The sequence below is a fragment of the Myotis myotis genome, unplaced genomic scaffold (assembly GCF_014108235.1).
Source record: "Myotis myotis isolate mMyoMyo1 unplaced genomic scaffold, mMyoMyo1.p scaffold_m19_p_1, whole genome shotgun sequence".
NCBI classification, from domain to species: Eukaryota; Metazoa; Chordata; class Mammalia; order Chiroptera; family Vespertilionidae; genus Myotis; species Myotis myotis.
The window spans coordinates 179,274,442-179,293,677 of NW_023416313.1; the positions used below are offsets into that span (position 1 = coordinate 179,274,442).

The 19,236-nt window shown below is 45.1% G+C and overlaps 1 protein-coding gene, 1 non-coding gene and 1 pseudogene across 8 annotated transcripts in view; 1 reads left to right on the top strand and 2 right to left on the bottom strand.

Moving 5' to 3' along the window:
• The window catches only part of DAPK2 (death associated protein kinase 2), a 111,881-nt gene that overhangs the window by 21,242 nt on the left and 71,403 nt on the right, over positions 1–19,236 (bottom strand). For all 7 annotated transcript variants that reach the window (XM_036304191.1, XM_036304201.1, XM_036304195.1 and 4 more), the window contains exon 5: positions 4,542–4,671. In XM_036304191.1, the coding sequence (XP_036160084.1) occupies positions 4,542–4,671 (130 nt within the window). The remainder of the gene's footprint in view (positions 1–4,541; positions 4,672–19,236) is intronic.
• LOC118661206 lies at positions 1,096–1,202 on the bottom strand. The gene has a single exon (XR_004969199.1). It is a non-coding gene; the product is annotated as a U6 spliceosomal RNA (small nuclear RNA).
• On the top strand, positions 6,445–8,137 carry LOC118675911 (annotated as a pseudogene).

The following is a 19,236-nucleotide window of genomic DNA, read 5'->3' on the forward strand; positions in this document are numbered from 1 at the left end:
TTTGCTTATTTTTCAGCTTCATAAAAATGATGGCATAAGCACAATTCACCATAGCTAAGATCTGGAAACAGCCTAAGTGCCCATCAGTAGATGAATGGATTAGAAAACTGTGGTACATCTACACAATGGAATACTATGCTGCTCTAAAAAGGAAGGAACTCTTACCATTTGCAACGACAAGGATGGAACTGGAGAGCATTATGCTAAGTGAAATAAGCCAGTCAATGAAGGAAAAATACCACATGATCTCACTCATTCATGGATAATAGAGACCATTATAAACTTTTGAACAATAATAGATACAGAGGCAGAGCTGCCTCAAACAGATTGTCAAACTGCAGCGGGAAGGCCGGGGAGGGTTGGGGGGCAGGAGGTAGGGGGGTAAGAGATCAACCAAAGGACTTGTATGCATGCATATAAGCATAACCAATGGACATAAGACACTGGGGGATAGGGGAGGCTAGGGGACTGTCTAGGGTGGGGGGAAAAAATGGACACATATGTAATACCCTTTGTATTACTTTAAGCAATAAAAAAAAAAAATGATGGAATACTGCATGTGATCCACTGTCATTTGATGTTCTCCCCCTCACTCACCATTATGCTTCTAGCATCCATTGAATGATCATCCATGATCTTTCATTTTCATGTTTCTTTCTGTTGTTGTTTTTTTCTTATTGTTCACACACACTTATATTTTTGTAATGGCTACCTTGAGACTTTACTATGTCTACCTAGTAAATGCTAACATAAGTCAACATTTTAACCTTCCTCTACTAATATAAGACCCTAATTTCAAGCATTCTGTCCTATCTAGCATTATTTTTTTCAGTGTTTAGTTGTCCTTTTTTTACCCTCATAATTAAAACTTCATCATTATTTTAAATAGAAAATGTTCATGTTTGCATAACGTTAACTGATTTATTTGTTCCTATTACTTCTTACATGGAGATGTCCCTTCAGAGGTCATTTTCCTTAACTCATAAGTATGTCCTTTAGAAATTCCATTACAAAAGGTCTGCTGGTATTTGATTATGTTTTGTTTTTATTGTTTTTTGCTTTGTTTTACCTGAATCTTTTACCCTCATTCTTCTTTTATACATATAATGCTTCACAAACATGCATGTCATCCTTATGCAGGGGCCATGCTAATCTTCTCTGTATCATTACAATTTTAGTATATGTGCTGCCAAAGCAAGCACTACCCTCATTCTTGAAATGTAATTTTCCTGGGTACACAACTATTGTTTTTTTCTCAGCTCTTTGTAGATAATATTCTATTGGACACTGGCTCCCATTTTTGTTTTGTTTTAAATTCTTTATTGTTGAAAGTATTACATATGTCCCCCTTTTCCTCCATTGACCTCTCCCAGCCTGCCCCTCCCCCCCAGGCGTTCACCCCCATATTGTCTGTGTGCATTGGTTATGCTTATATACATACAAGTTCTTTGGTTGATCTCTTACCTCTTCCTCCCCCACCCTCCCCTGCCCCATTGTTGTTTTGAGAAGTATGTCAGTCTAATTACTGTTTGTTTCTTGTTTTGTAGGTGATCTATCTTTTCTCTCTGGCTGGTTTTTAAGATTTCTTTGTCTTTGGTACTTTAGAGTTTAACTATAATGTGGCTAGGTATGGATTTATTTTCTTTTGTTTTCTGTTTGATGTACACTGTCCTTTCGGTTTCTGTTTTTACATCAGTTCTGAAAATTCTCAGCTATTCTTTTCAAATGTTACCTCTCTATTGTCTCTGTTCAAATAGACCTATGTTAGGCTTTCTTTTTTTATCCTCATTCTCTTATTTTCTCATATTTCTAGGTCTGTCAGTTTGTGGTACTCTAGCTAATTTTTTCTAGCTCAGTATTCCAATTCTTCAAGTCTCTCCTCAGCAGTGTATAATCTGCTGTTTAGTCCATTCATTGAGTTTTACATTTCTACAAGTATAGATTGTATTTCTTAAAGTTCTATCTGGTTCCTTTTAGAATTTGCCTGGGCATCTTTGACACTCTCTTGTTGCTTGCTCATTCTTGTGATTCTACCTTATATTTCTATATACATTCCATTTATTTTATAGTCAACATCTGATGGTTTCAATATCTTATGTCTTTGAACACCTAAATCTTGCTAGTCTCTGATTGAAATACTGATATGTGTACTTGCTTTTAGGAGCAGCCCTTCTATTGAACTTGCTGCTCACTGATCCAGTTCTAAATTCATTTCATTGGCTTTGGGGTGAGCCAGATATGCTGAAGGAGTTACTACCCTTACTCATTTCCTATGAGTCCAAAATTGCTTTAAAAATAATATTTTTTTCAAGAGCCCAGTTTTGTAGTGGGAGGACGTTTGGAAAACCAGGTCCACCACACTCCAGGAAGCTGACAGTAAATTTTTAACCCTGGGTCTCCGGTTGAAATTTCAAAGAAATCATGGAAATAAGGAAAATGGTTATAACCTGTTTCTCAGGAGAGTCGGGCATCAGAGGTTGGGCAGGGGCTTAGAGAAGCCACCCTACATATCTGTAAGGTACACAGAAAGCCAGTTTGGGGCTGGAACTGACTCATACTGTCTCACAAGAGTCAGCTGTGAGCATCTCTTCACAACTCTGATTTCAGTGACATGTTCATAGCTTGAAATTGGAAAATACTAGAAATTAGGGTTTTGTTTTGAGACCCATTTGTTAGACATTTATCAGCATACGATTGGGCAAAACACTCCACAGTTTGGCCCTACTCATGAATATCCCACGTACATAACCAGTCTGTGTGAACTCTCTGCTCCATCCAGAGTGAACAGTGAATTGTCTCTGATAAATGCACTAATTCTGGCCCTATCCCCCTGCTATGGATGACTGGACCTGGAATGGGCTCCTCCACTACCCTGGCTCCTTCCCCACCCCTCTCAGAAACTTCCCCCACCCACAACAGCCCTTGTCCCTCACTGGTTCAAGGCCCTGACTGATCCCATTGACTTGGCTAGATATCTTGTTTGAACAGACTTTGAGAAGCTGCATTCAGAATGACATACTCAAGGTCACACCATGAATTGGTGGCAGAGCCAGCTTGAACCTGGAGCATAAGACATCTATTACTGAACTTTTTTCTGAGATAGCAATTGCTGCCTACCATTCACATATGTAGTAAAAATGTATATGTTTATTTTGTTAAGTCATGCCAACTGTTTAATAACAATAAATGGTTCAATCAGAAAGTCAGGGCAATGATTGGCCATGAGACAGGATGTGATTAATTGCTCTGCCACCAATTCATGGTGTGACCTTGGGTGTGTTATTCTGAATGTGGCTCCTTACCATCACTGTGTCTGCCCCTAGTCCTCACCTAATATCTCCCATACAAAAGATGAAGAATAACCATTGGTTGATCTTAACTAAAATCCTCCAGTCCTCCAGTTCCACATTTGTAAAACTAGACCAATGATCTGCAAAGAGCCTTCCAGAACTCTTATTTGGTGGCTTGATGTCTTGTTTCCACAAACTGTAAGCTCCTTGGGGCAGGGTCTCCTCAGAGAGACAATCCAGTGTCATGGAAAGAGGATAGGCTTTGATGTTTAATGTATCTGTATTTGAATCTCAGCTCCACCACCTACTGGTGTTTTGCCCTGAACAAAGCTCTTGATAGAGGAAATAAGTAAATCTGCTTCATGAGGTGGTTTGAGGATTAACTGAGATAATGTCTGTAGGGCACCAGGCATAGTACTTGGCACCCACCCCCGCCGGTGGGTCTGTGGGGCCTCTGCAGCACCATGCCATCATGGCTGCAGCGCTAGTAAGTGTGGCCTAAAAACCCATCAGTGAGTGACCTGACACATTCTGTCTTCTATTTTATTTAGACTGTGGTCAGAAGTTTCAGCCCCTGGGTTTTGGGGAGACGATATCTTCCCTCCATTTTCAAGACCACTCTAACTCCCAAAGCAGAGAGACAGTGGTTCTCAACTCTCATTCCTTCCCCCTTTACAAGGCTGTTTCTTTATGACCCCCAACTGGCAGCCCAAGCCCCGTGAGGTGGTTTCTGAGGCCTGGGCCAAGAGTGGGAGAAACAAAGGGAAGAGAGAGCCGCCTGGGCCCTGCTGCAGGTGGGCCTCCTGTGCATAAATAAAGGTCAGGCATAGAGAGGCGAGTGGGAGGATCTGGCATCTGGCAGATGATTTCCCTTTTTCTTTTCAGAGAAAGTTGAATTTACAGGAATGCAAGAGGGTGAGGTAATTTTAAATCTTCACAACAAACTCATCTAAGAGCAGGAGATGGGACCAGCTCTGGGGAGGTTTAACTCTGCAAAGGCCTGTAGCCCCACCTGGCCTTCCCAAGCCAACCCTGGACCCTCACCCAAAGGCCAGCAAGACATTTCCTTTCCCACCCATTGAGTTTCTAGGGGGTCTTGAAGGCATCATCTCGTAGCCCGGAAGCCATAGCCCCAGACACTGGATTGTCACTGGGATTTCTTTACCTTTTGATATCCCGGATTGTTACTGGGATTTCTTTACCTTTTGATATCAGATTCTTAACTGGGAGAGAAATAGCCCTAAAACTCACCGACAAATTCTGGTGTGCCAAAAATGTTCTTAAATTCAACTCCATCTTCTATTTCGTGAGCAAGGCCAAAGTCAATTAGCTTGATGTGTGGAATGGGAATATTCTTGTCTAACAACATAATGTTTTCTGGCTGGAGAACAAAAAACAAAAGAAAGAAAAAAAAGACGGTAATTAAAGCCCTGTTTTGTGTTTTTGCTTTGGGGCTGGGGTGGAGTTTGGTGTTGTTTTTTCAGAGACTAAAACAACATAAACTATTCTTGTTTTTGTGTCCTCAGTCTTCTCCTGTGAACTCAAAAACAGGCACAGCACTGAGAGCAAGGTTTTACCAAACCTGCTGCTCCTGCTGCTCTCAGCACAACTGGAGACTCTGGTTTTAATACCCTTTCTGTTTCTGAATGGCAGATTCCTTCACTGCAGTGCCTCTGTTTTCTCATCTGTCAAATGGGGCCAGGGAGCTACCTGCAGCATTTCCCATAAACAAAACCACTCCCTCGGTTTACACTTGGTTAACTGGCCTTTGTCTCTCTGACCACCTCTTTCGCCTGGCAGGCCAGCTTCCTGTTGACAACACTCTTCTCCTCTAGACTATAGGTGTGGCTCACTAGTCTCTATGTGTTTAACTAATTTTGGGCCCCAGCAGGGCACAGAAAAAAATGGACCTGATTTCCAGGGAAAATACCACGGCCCAAGTTATTTCTAGCAAATGGCTGTCAGATCTGGCACAACAATGCGGGGGTGCAGTAGTTGGGGGACAGCCCTACCCTGGCCTCACACGTGTCTCCCAGTGAGGCTAGAACAGGATCTTGAGCCTACCCTTCTCACTCCCACCCATCTGCTCTGAGTACCCAGTGGGTAAGCAGGTCCGTCTGCTTCATTCTTTCTTCCCACTCCCTACCATGACTCCTAGACTCCACTGGAAGTGGAACATCCTGAGAACATACATCCACCCAAAAACTTGTACACAAATGTCACAGCAGCATATTCATAATAGCCCCAAAGTAGACACAATTGTCCATCAACTGATGAGTAAACAAAATGTGGTGTATCCATATGGTGGATACTATCTGTATATATAAAAGGCTAATATGCTATGTATCCATCCGACTGGTAGCTATGATGTGCACTGACCACCAGGAGCTGCTGAGCTGCGGTGACTTGGCAGCAGCGGTTCTTGAGTGACACACCCCGAAACCAGAGAGAAGGGAGCCCGATTCCTCATGGGGCCGCATGATTCCACCTTCGGCCGTGGGTTATGTTGTTGCTGGGCACTGTCAGTCCCAAATCTGGTTTACTGCACACTTGCATTTGCATTCCACACCCTGTACAACAGCAACTTTGCAGAGTGCCCTCTCGCACTCTGGGACCCCTCGGGGGATGTCAGAGCCGGTTTCAGCCCGATCCCTGCAGGCCAAGCCAAGGGACCCCACCTGCTGGAGAGACCCTGCTCTCTCCACAGACGCCCTTCAAGCCACGGTGCCATGCCAGGTGCGGCAGACTGGGGAGGTTGGCTCCACGGCATGTCTGGCCCGTCTCGCCCAGTCCTGCCCCACCAGCCATCTTCTAATTAATTTCCTTTCAATGTGCATGAATCCATGCACCAGGTCATTAGTTCAGCCATAAAAAAGAAATGAAAGCAAAGAAAAAGAAAAGGGAGGTGGTGATAGTGGCAGCATTGTGGGTCCAGTGGTGCAGGGATTGGCCGAGGCAGTAGAAATGTCAAGCTCCCATGGCCTCAGCAGCAGCCCGCCCGGTGCATGGCAGCTGGCCTGGGTGCGATCGGCAGTGAGAAGGTGTTCTCTGCAGTCCCACCTTCTGCCCCCATAGCCAGGCAGCACCTCTGGAGCCAGAATGCACCTCCATGCTCCTCGCAACCTCTGTGGCTGCAGCTCTCCTCGCACACACCATGACAGAGAAACACAAAAAGTCCTTCAGCCAGAGCCTGCCCGGGTGGGAGCTCTTCTTCTACAACCACCTACCGAAGTCAGGATCATTCACCGACCACTAGGGAGTTACTGGGGCGCACGGCAAGAGCAGGAGTTTGATCGTGCTCTTCCACCTAGTCTATTATGGGTTCCTGGCTGGATTCTTCACTTTACAATGCGGGCTATGCTTCAGACTGTCAATGATGGGTTCCAAAATATTGAGTCCAGATTTTTAGTTCAGGACTTACATTTTTTTTTCCAAAACTAGTGTCAGCGTTGGAATATTCATTCAGTGCGTCTGATCCAGAGTCCTATAAAGGGCACACTGATGACCGTGAGACGTTTCCAAAGCCATTTGCCTTAGAATAACAGAAGAACCTCAGTCTGCCCTGATGGAGAACTCTTTGAACAGAAGAGTTCCTATTACCTTACTTCAAGCATGCCATGGTGTGAATGATACTGACTTTGGCCACTCCAGTGGACACCCTTGTGTGGGAAGCCATCCATTGTCAATACTATCATGAGAGTGCATCAAGGAACTCGGAAGGCCATGAACCTTGGATGATTAGCAGGACAAATACCATGTACCAATTGTTCTGTTGAGATAGAGGTGGTTCGAAGCAATTTCCTGACCCGATAGCCTCAAAGTAAATCTTTACTGATCTTTACTGACCTTTGAGACGGTCTGTCTGCTACCTGGTTGCCGTGCTTTACTGAGGGCAAGATGTGTATCTAAAGGTGAATAAAAAGCAGACTGGCCAGAAGTCGGTGTGCCTCTCTAAGAGGGAGGTCTCCACCTGGCCCCCCATGCCTTCTAAATTCATATTTCTTATCTAGTGTTTTCATTTGTGCGCGGCCCCTTCTTCAGGTCCTGAACCCCCGCAGCATAAGGTTGCGGCACCCTTGTATTCTTGTGTAAATGAGCAGAATAATTGGGTTAAAGCCTCAAGGAGAACCAAGGATAGATGGCTTTAGTATTCCTAAGGGCGAAAACAACTCTATCAGCTTATCCTCCCAAGAGAAATATAGACTTAAAACATTTTCCATATTATGGGGAAAACTGCATGTGAGGCATCTACAGCCATTGGTTGCTATCCAGCTTAGCTTTGGTGCTAGTAGTACCCCCGCCAAAAAAAAAGTAATAGTTGAGTGCAAGATTATTGAGTCACCCAACGTTAAAAACCACGATGATCATGACAAGTTTTTAGGACAGAATTGCATTTAAAATCACAATGCGGGGGGGTGGGGAGGATTGGGAAATATCTGTAATACTATTAACAATAAAAAATATTTTTTTTAAGAAGAGAAACAGCCCTAGCCGGTTTGGCTCGGTGGATAGAGCGTCAGCCTTCAGACTGAAGGGTCCTGGGTTCGATTCCGGTCAAGAGCATGTACCTTGGTTGCGGGCACATCCCCAGTAGGGGGTGTGCAGGAGGCAGCTGATCCATGTTTCTCTCTCATGGATGTTTCTAACTCTCTATCTCTCTCCCTTCCTCCCTGTAAAAAATAAATAAAATACATATATATATATATAGAAGAAGAGAAACAAAACAAAATTACAATGTATGAATAGTAGGAGTTAGGATATCTCCACTCTGCTGGAATGCCTTCCTGACAAGCTTCTTCCCCCTCCTCACCAGCTCCAACTCGTCCACACTGGAGTGTCTTCTGTGAGCCCTCGCCTCCAACACACGCAGCTACTTGTTTCCACCCAAGGGCCAGCACGGTACCCTGGCAGAGAACCAACTGTACTGTGGTTATTTCTTTATGTGTCCTCTTCCCACTATCCTGAAGCCCCATGATGGGGGCTAGGGACCTTCCTCTCATTCCCATCCCTAACACCAAAGAGTGGCTGGGAATGTGGTAGGGGCTCAGAAATTGCTCACTGGATAAATGAAGGATTGAACCAATGGAATCACAGATGCATCTCTGGTACATTCTGCTTTTAGGGAATCACTATAGATCAGCGGTTCTCAACCTGTGGGTTGCGACCCCTTTGGCAGTCGAACGACCCTTTCACAGGGGTCGCCTAAGACCATTCCTGCATATCAGATATTTACATTACAATTCATAACAGTAGCAACATTACAGCTATGAAGTAGCAATGAAAATAATTTTATGGTTGGATCACAACATGAGGAACTGTATTTAAAGGGCCTGAAGGTTGAGAACCACTGCTATAGATGATAGTTCAGAGCCTTAGAACCTGGGTTTGAATCCTTCTTGTGCCATTTACCAGCAGTCTGACACCGGGCAAGATATCCAACCCCTGGGGTCTCCCCTATGAATTAGAAATAATAATAAAACCTACCTCAAGAGGATCAAACAAAGCATATAAAGTGGCCTGTGGCTGTTACCAACATCTGTCATTATTTCCTTGATCATGTATCTCCTGCCCAGAGTGAGAGTCTTTATTTTATCATCTGCCTAGTGAACTCCTACCCATCCTTCCAAGCCCAGCAAAAATTCTATCTCCTCCAGGAAGCATCATCTGAATACCCAGTCCAGCCCTTCTTCCTTCTCCCAGCTCCACATCCATGCAGCAATCTGGACCTGCAGCACCAACACTGCTCAGAACTCTGTGTGCCAGTCTTCCTGCCCCACTAGATTGCACATCGCCAAGGGCAGGGCCTGCTTCTCATGCTCTGCCTGTGTTCCTAAAAGCACGCAGCCCTGAGTTTCACATAGAGCAAAACCTACAGCACTTAGTTTGCAAAGCACTCACACTCACCTATCTGATTCTCACTCTCTGAGGCAGGTACCGTCATCACCCCTATTTTACAGATGAAGAAAATGAGACTCAGAGAGATGAAGCGCTTGCCTAAAGTGGAGCTGAGATTCAAGTTCAGGCTGACTCCAAGTCCTATGTGTTTGCCCTTTCCCCACGTCGCTTCCTTTCCACTAGTTGATGCAGAGGTGCCCACTGGGATCGCCCCTGCCGGCTGGCAAAGGGGTCATTTCCATCTCGACACTAGTGCCTCACGAGCTTTCTGTTCCAGCTCCATGTTTTTCCCAGAAAACTCACAGCTGAGGGAAGGGCCCCAACTCAGCTCCCTGGATTTTTTAAAGCACAGCCTCTGGCTGCTCACTCATGCCTCCTCCTCCTCTGGGGAGGCCACTGCGGCTCTGATCTCTCATTGCTTGGCCTGGTAAAGCAGGAGAGAAAATCACTACCTAGTGTCTGTATGCTCTTGTGGGGTAGAGGGAGGGAAATAAAAATTCACTTTCAAGGCCATGCCAGGACCACTGGCTTTCAGCCTTGGGCCAGTCAGCAATGCTGGCTTTGTGGTCTGATCCACACAACTAGCATTTGCCATGGGCATTCTCCGCACATCACCATATTAGGTCCTCACAGCCTCCAAGCTATAGATGGCCAGTGCCCCATCTAACCATTGAGGAACCTGGGCCTGGATCCAGGCATTCTGAGCCCCAAGTTGTGCTTTGGGAGCCCCCATCTGAGCTAGTTACCCATCAGAATCCCCTGGGGACTGTGTTAAAAATACCAACCAACTAAGTCAACAAGGGTAAAGAGGAGTTACTCATGTCACCAGGAGCGAGACTCCAGAATTGATTTTGTTAAGCAAGCTCTCTAAAATCAGGCGGTGCCCAGTGTTTAGGAAACCAGCACTAAAGATGGCCCCGTCATCAGACAGACATGGTTTGAATCCCACTTCTGTCCCCTGCGAGCTGTGTGGCCTTGGCAAGTCACTCACCTCTCTGAGCCTTGGCCCCTCGTCTGCCAAATGGGAATGTTGATACGGTACTCTGAGGACAACAAAGCCCTCTAGCAATCTCTCCTTTCTGAAAAATGAGCACCACTATGGAACCCCCTCACAGGGCTATTGGGGGGATAAAAAGAGTAAACAAATGCAGAGCATGCAGAGAAGAGCCTGTGTGTTTACCAATAAATGTTGGCTGCTGTTATTATTACACCACTGCTGACACCACGACAGGCAGCCTGCAGAGAGCACTATCTATAATAATAAAAGCGTAATATGCTAATTAGACTGGATGTCCTTCCTTCTGGACAAAACCGCATCGGGTGGGGCCGAGGCAGAGGCGGCAGAGGCCCCAGCCTCGGTGGTGGGTGGGGGCCAGGGCCAAGGCCCTTGCACAAATTTCGTGCATCGGGCCTCTAGTCCTCTTTATAAAACGCTTTCACCTACAGCATCTCAGGAACCATGCGTGCACACTAGAGCTGGTGCTTACCAGTTCATGACAGCTGATTGTTCAACTGGCAGGAATTTTGTCAGCCGATTATTAAAGAACTATGTAAAAATATTATTTTAATATTAAAAATTAAATAAACTTATATTTAAATAAATTATATTTAAAATGTATTGCTTCCTAATTTTAATTATATTTTAGTATTGAGGTTGGTTCTACCTTTTATCTTTGTACTGGGGAAATACTACATAATGGTGGGCTCCTGCACCCCTCTTCCCATCTCTAGTCAGTGACATCATGTTGGTATCTTGAAATTGGCCATGGTGGGTGCATTTACACTGTGGAAATTGGCAGAACTACAAATCAAGACTTGATTTATTGTCTTCTTGATTCTAGACTTAAGTGCTGGAGAAGATTAGGTAATAATGCAGATTAAACTTAAAAGAGTGCTGTGTCTGTAGCCATTGTTTTGTGAATAGCAGAGCAAATTAAGGAAGTGTTTTTTTTTAAAGAATAGTTTATTTATTTTTTAGAGAGAGGAAGTGTTTTTTTTTAATATGCAGAAACTATTATCCAATTCATCAAAGAAGTTACTCATGTCATTGGCAAACAAGTAAACTTCCAACACATGCCTTCACTGTTTCATTTTTACCTTACTTGCTAATGTAAATAAAATTATCAACTAACATTCTTGTTGGAACTACGCTCCTTTGTCCACTACACCCACAGGTTGGCTACTGATGCAAGACTGGCAAAATCCAAGGAAAGTATTCTGTGAGAATCAATTGGCTCTCTGGAATTTACAATAACAAATATTATATATTTTTTATTTGTAAGTTGTGCTATAAATATTTATATCATAAAATTTACAATATAAGTGTGTCTGTGTCCATATATTTGTTTTTTTCAGAGATCTGGCTGTTACCAGAATACCACCGCACAGGATCTCAGTAAAGCAGGTTACGGTCTATGTTTTCCAGATGAGAAACTGAGGAACAGAGAAGTTAAATAACTTACTCAAGGCCATACAACTAATAAGTAGTGGAGCTAGGGTGGGGCCCAGGTCTTCTTAGTGTCAAGGCACCTACTCTGTCTACCACCCTTCACTGCTTCCTGAGTCACGATTCTTTCACTCCCACTGAGGTCAGCTGCAGTGGGAGGGCTGACGGTGGAGCTGTGAATAGAACTTAAAAAGTACTGTTTGAACATATGATGTTTCGATGGGGGTCAGGCCTAGCCAGGGATCCAGAGTGGAGGCTGTGGCATCTAAGAGCAGCAAGAGGCCTCTGAGCACCAAACATTGATGGCAAAGTCAACAAGGGTAAAGAGGAAAAGGGCACTGCAATTTTGTCTTAGGCTCCTCATCTGTAAAATAGGGATCTTGATCAATCTACTCCAACCATCCCAGCCTTGCCCAGTGTCCTGCCACCCTGGGAATCTGCACAGTCTGCTAGCTGGGAAATGCCACCTTATTCATTCTCCTTTTGGATGCTTCCATGCTCACCTTCCTTCCCGAATTCTTCCGGAGGCAAGAGAGGAATAGGGAGAAATGTGGCCTTATGGGGAGGCTGTTAGCCCTGGCCAGTGTGGCTCAGTTGGTTGGAGCGTTGTCCTATACACCGAAAGGTTGCGGGTTCAATTCCTGGTCAGAGCACATTCCTAAGTTATGGGTACCATCTCCGTTGAGGCGTGTACCAGAGGCAACTGATCAATGTTCCTCTCCCATATTGATGTTTCTCTCTTCTCTCTCTCTCTCTCTCTCTCTCTCTCTCTCTCTCTCTCTCTCTCTCTCTCTCTCTCTCTCTCTCTCTCTCTCTCTCTCTCTCTCTCTCTCTCTCTCTCTCTCTCTCAAATCAATAAACATATCCTCAGGTGAGGATTAAGAAAAAACATTCACAACCAGCACTTGCACAGAGATTTAGAGTTTGCAGGGCCCTTTCATAAACAGTTGCCTCCTGGTCCCTCACTCCACTCCTGTGGGACAGGAAGGAAAGGCAGGTTCATCTCCACTCTCAAGACCAGGAAAGGTCAGAGATGTGACCTCCCCAACATTCCCCAGCAGAGGCGACACTCAAATACAGGCTCAACCCCCAATCTTCTCCCTGTTCCCCTTCCCCACGTGGCCTCCTGCTGTATCTTTCAAGAATCAGCTGGTTGATTTAATGCTCCCATTTCAACTCTTTTAATAATGGCTCTCCATCATTTAGTTTTTGCTACATTTTGTTATTTTCCTCAACCATTCAGTTCAGTGTCCTCAGTTCACTTGTCCTCAGGTTATCCTAGGGTGGCCTTGTAAGAGTTGATGAAGAAACCAGCATGCATTTCTAGGCTCCAGGCTCACGTCTGATGCAGGGCTAACATGAAGGGCCCATGGGGTACACTCTGAGGCTGGGGCAGGCTAAGCTTTGGGTATGAGGAACTGGAAACAGGTCCACCCCTCAGAACACACTGAGAAGGTAAAAATCAGGAAGGACTTGTATAAAAGCTTCTGTAGCGAAGTAAAATACTTCAGAGTGCCCATGGGCTGCTTAGGTAAGAAAGTAAAGGGGAAAAAAACAGAGAGAAAATTGTGAAAGCATATAGTTCTAAGCACCTGAAAACACACACACACCACACACACACACACACACACACACACACACACACACACACACACACATACACCTGTTCATAAAAAGTTGGAGAAAATATACCAAATGTTAAAAATGTTGTTTTGGAGTAGAAACTTTGTAGGTAACTTCTCTGTACATTTCTGTATTTTCTATGAGTTATTATTTTTATAATGGCATAAAAGACCATCAACTTCATTTAAAAAGTACCTATGGGATACCTTTGGTTTCTTTCTTTCCCACATTGCTGGTATCATCTCCAATTGGCTTATAGTCTCCCATACATCCTCTCCCCTACTGGGAGAACTAGAAATAGAATCATGTTTCTCCACCAATTAAAGGTCTTCTATAAATTATTATTCATTTTCTTAAGTGTGATAATGGTACTGTGGGTTGTTAGGAGACAGACCTTAATCTTGGGAGATACATACAGAAGTGTTTGGAGTGAAGTATCAGGATGGCTACAATTTTCTTTCAAATGATACCAAAAGTTTAAAAAACAGATCTATGTGCATGCATATATATATATATATATATATATATATATATATATATATACTATAAAATTTTTTAAAGGCAGAAAACAATAAAGCAAGTGTGACCAAATGTTGAATTTAGGGGGAGGGTGTCCACTGTATTCTTCTCTAATTTCTTCAAATGTTTTGAAATGTTTTCATAATAAAAAAAATTTAGGGCGGCCGGTTAGCTCAGTTGGTTAGAGCGTGGTGCTAATAAAAAAAATTTAAGGGAAAAAGCCTTCCATGACTATCTATGCAAACTCCTCGGTTTGCCCTGAACCTTTAAAATCTCACCCTAACCTATCTTGACGGTTAAATCTCTGCCACATCTCACCTCCACTCCATGTCCCCAGGTGTTAGTGTGGAAATAGTCTTATTGTTGTAAATTCTACTTTCAAATGCATGCACATTTTATAGCACTTAATAAAATACAAGTTAATTTATTTAAATATGAGGAATAGCTTATTAGAAAAAAACAATGTAACTGAGAATTTAACCATAAAGAATACATTTATAGCACAGTACAGACCTTTGGATTAACTGTGTGTAAAAGGCATGCATGACCCAAGTAAGAAATCTGCACTGTTAGAATCTGGTAAAAAAAAAAAAAAGCTGGTGACACCCAGCTTTGTTAAATGTTTCTTGCTGAGTTAAAGTCTAAATTTAATACCTGTGTGATTTTGAACAAGTTACTTAACCTCTCTGAATCTTAATTGCCTTGTGTGTAAAAAAGTGTCCATACCTTGTATTTCAATGGGTGGCCATGAGAATCAAATGAGTGAACAGATACAAGCACGCTATATTCTAGAACGTACTTCATATATTTAAAGTATTATCAGTGTCATTCTTACGAGAGCGTGATGAGCAGACCCCACCCCGTTATAAACTTAACAGCTCAAAGGATGATCAGGGCATAGAGGAATTTGGAGTTTGGGGTATCTTGCTCAGGAATTCACTCCTTTTAATGCTGTTTATATAGATCAAAAAGTCCCTTCAGAGTTTTGGGTTCCTGGCTTGCATACAATTTCATTCAACCCTCATGTCTTATTCTTATTCCAGTCAGACCCGAGGAGAACGATCTTCTCTTTCTGAATTCTCAAGTTGAACTAGGCTAAGGCCGGGCGGGGAGAGTGGGGTCACACCCTTACTCAGAAAGGAAACTCCCAACTCCAAAATAAACACAAAACCACATAAAAATGCCCTTTACAAGGTTTATATTTGTCTTGGGATCACATACCAGGGCGAGGTTCCTGAGTAGCACTGAGCCCCATTTCCTGGTAATCCATCCCGTGGAAGGCATGTCTGAAGGCGCATCAGGTGCTGCCGGTACTGAGGGGCAGTCAGCCCGTGTCCCTCCCATCAGTGTAAATACAGGGCAACATCATCTACCTCTACCCATCTACCCACACCAGCAGGCCTTTCTGTGGCGAATTTACAGCACTCACGGGGATGGTACTCACTCTGCTGGGGCAGAATTTACCTCTTGGAAGTGAACATTTCTTGGGTTAGCTTCTATTTCAGGTGGCCTCCCCACTGAACCCCGCTATGGCATCTCCTAGTAGATGGTGAGCCCTTGGAAAGCAGGTACTATATTACATTGATGTTTGTCACTCTACTCTCTGGCATAAAATAGTCCCTCACTAAATGTTCAGATCACTGAATTGAAATCTGCCTGCAACCTCTTTTGCTTTTTCCAGGTAACATAAAAGGGCCTTTGCCATCCATGCATGTACTTGGTCTTACTAAGGTATTCATTCATTCATTCATTTACTTATTTGCACAACACTGAGTAACTAACTTGTCATGGGTCAGTCACTGTGCTAGACACAAGCAGCGGAATGATTCACAGTGATAATGCCCCCAGCAGTAGTCTGTACAAAGGACAACAGAAGCAGACAGGCAGGTTCGTTCTCAGTGATGATTTGGGAGGTGACAGGAGTGGGAAAGTCTTCCCAGAGAAAATGGTGTTTCTGCTGGGCCTTGAAGAATGAACAGGAAGTCTGCAGGCATAGGAAAGGAAGAGCAGCAGTTTCCTGGATGGGGGAACAGCAGGAACAGAGGAGGAGAGAGGCCAGAACGGTATCTGTGGTCTTGGTGGGGCTAATGTTTTGGAGTGGGGGAAGGTGGATGAGGCCAGACTAAAGGCGAAGGCAGCATAAAAAGGCCTGAAAGCCCTACTGAGAATGCAGCCATTTATCTATCCTATGGGTGAAAAGGATCCATCAGAGATTTCTGGGCAACAGCAGGCCATGATCTGTTTACCAAGACTGCTTATCAACATTTTTGTGTCCATTCGTCTGCTTTCTGCCACAAAGCTGGGAGCATGTCGTAAGCAGGGACAGAGCCTCACCGTGCCCAGCACAACGGCTGACATAGGAGTAGAGGCCATTCATATTCCAAAGGCGGGCCAGAGAGCTGACCCTCCTCCATCAAGCTGGAAAGTGAGAGTGAAGATCAGATCATGGGTAGGAACATGGACACAACATGGACACATGTTAGCGGGGCAGCTTGGCTAGCCTGGCTCACGGGTGAGGCAGAATTAAAATGTAACAGGATAAAACAGGAGAGGAAAACTGAGATCCCCTTGTTGAAAATGAAGACCAGGAATAAAAATATATTCATATAAAATGAATTTTATATGGTGGGAGACAATATGGAACCAAGAAGTCCCCTCTAAGCTGGATCTTCGGCATGATCCCCTCGGGCAGGCGGAAAGCTTCAGCCAGGGGGCACACACACACGCACATTCTGGCTCCAGGAAGTGTCTATCCAACCATGAGGTCAGCTCGCTGAGTTCCAGCCACTTATCACTTCCTGAAGGTGCCTAGCTGGGCCCAGGCCAAGGGACCCACTGGTGGGGGAGTCAGAAGGCTGAGTCCACACAGCTCTAAGGACATGAGGCGGGGGTGGGTGTTAGCAGCATCCTCACCCTGCACGTATCCAGGAGAAACCCAGACTGTCTCCAGATTGTGGAAAATGTCCAGACTGAGCCCAGGAGCCAGACAAGATCCTCCACAGCAGCCCCACCTAGCAACCAATCTCAGCTCTCTGCTGGGCAATTTAAATTGCACCAACAGGCTTTGTTTTCCTAGTCTATTGGGGCCCAAAACACTGTGACAAGAGTTGTGTGTTCTTTTCCTCTATTCTAGATAGGGAAACAACAACACCAGCTACTATTTCAGAGCACCCCTATGGTATTCAGCACTTCATGCCACTTCTCTCTAACCCTTACCACAGCTCTGCCAGGCAGTTATTATTATTTGCATTGAAGCTGAAAAACCGAGGTTCAGTTGTACCCTGGTACACGGTAGAGAGAGGCACAAACCCTGACCTGGCTAACTCCCAGCCAGCATTTCCCCCCCCCCCCGCCCCCCCCTCCCCCCCGCCCCCCCCCCCCCGCCCCCCAACCCGCACCACCACCACTGAGAGCTGCCATAGAAGCAAACTATACAGCATGAACCTGCTGTAGTCATGGGGCCTGTGGGCTCACAACTCCTCCTCCTCCTCAACTCCTCCTGCGGGTGTTAGGGTGAGGATGCTGCTAACACCCACCACGCCTGGTATCCTTAGAGTGTGTGGACCCGTTAGAGAACAGACAAAGAAGCCCATTTTGAGACTGGTCTCCTGGATCCAGCAAAGACATGAAAACAAGTTCACTGCTACCAGGAAGGAGGCACAGGTGTAATCCGGGTAGAGCGTTTCCTACTTGATGCCTTACCATACTGAGGTCCAAAGGTCTGCCCAGGCCACACCCTCCTTGGTGACCCCAACTTTTACCCCTTGACATGTAAGTGAAGCTCTGTAAGACATCTTCTATTGCAGGAATTCAATATACCGCGAGATAATGACAACTGGCATTAGGAGGGGGGAACCATGCGGAGGGGACTCACTACAGGTCACCTCACAGTGCAGAGTAAGTGCGGGTGAGATCCATGTGCCGGAACAGAGCCCATCCTCTGCAGTTGCTGTGAGGCAGTAGATAAGCCATACCCTCTGGACCAGTCCCCCAAGTCAGAACTTGGGTGTCATCCTGGACTCTGCCCTCTTCCTCATCTCCCACATCTAATCAGGCACCCAATCAATCCTCAGATCAACCTCTGAAATAGGTCTTACATCTGTCTCCTTCTCAAATTAGTGTGACACTTGTCACATCTCACCTGATAAATGTATAACCTCCTGGCTGGGACTCCAGCCTCCAGTGTTTTGCCACCATTCTATCCATCCTTCTGAAACACACACCTGCTTACCTCACCTCCTTGCTCACCTGGCCCCCACAGGATAAAGTTCTATCTCCTTGGCTAGGCTCCCATGCCCTCCTGTCTGCCTCCTTCTCTCCTCCTGACTTCTTCTCCAGCCATTCAGCACATTCACTCTTTGCCTTACTTCTCTGAATACTTTGTAGTATTCTGGGACCATGTACCCTGCTGGCCTCTCTTCCTAAGGAGGCCCTTCCCCTCTGATAATGCCTGTCCTTCAAAACGCAAGTCAAATACCATCTTCTCCAGGAAGCCCTCTCAAATTCCCCATTCTGACTTAGATGCCTCTCCTTTAGGCTCCCAGCCCCATGTACTTCCCTCTCTTGTAGCACTTAGAGTTGTTGATCTTTCTCTTCTGCCTCCTGTACTAAGTTCCCTGAAAAAGAGGAACTAAGCCTAGACAGGGCCTCAGTTGATTCAGGATCTGTAGCAATATCCAGGCACCCAGCACAGTGCTTGAAACACAACAGGAGTTTCTGGATAGAAAAATGAGTGGGTCTCCTCCCCAGTAAACAGGTCCCTCTGATCATGGGTTAGAGATCTTCATGCTTCGGGTGTCTTACAGGCTCATCAGTCGTTGCAAAGGAGCTCAGTTTCTACAGGAACTGATCATCCTACTTTGACCACATTCTTGCTTTTTGAAGTCCTATGTGGTCACAGTGAACTTTCTCGACCTTGAAGAACAGTTACCACAAATGATCAGTGGCCCCTGGGAAGCAATTTTGATGGCCACAGTACGGGGCAGGGTGGGGGTGGGAGGCCAGTGGTCTTGGGCTCCAAGAGAGACAACCTCTGGTCAAGGGATGCTGGAGGCTGTGCTGTGCTGGGTCTGGAGCACCAACCAACCTCAGCCGTCCCCTCTGAACACTTCTAGATCTGCCTCCTCAGGAGTTAGCTCTTTCTTACTGAAAAGTTCAATCTTGTTGAATGTGTTTGGTTTCAAGTTTCCTGTCATTGGTCTACTTATTTAACATTTACACCATCTGCTCCTGAAAGAGATAAGGTGCCTGTGGTCTGAATAAGCTCCTTGCAGTCCGCCTATGTGAAGAAATCCTAACCTGTTCAATGAACCTGGGGAGGTGGACGCTTTCTTTCCCAGGAGCTCAGAGTTTTCAATGGTAGATGAGGGAGGAGAGCCATGTGGGCACTGACCCCTCTTGGCAATGACATCGGGAGAGACTGGGCCCATTCTTCCTAAATTGGTTGTTTTCCCTCACCTCCCT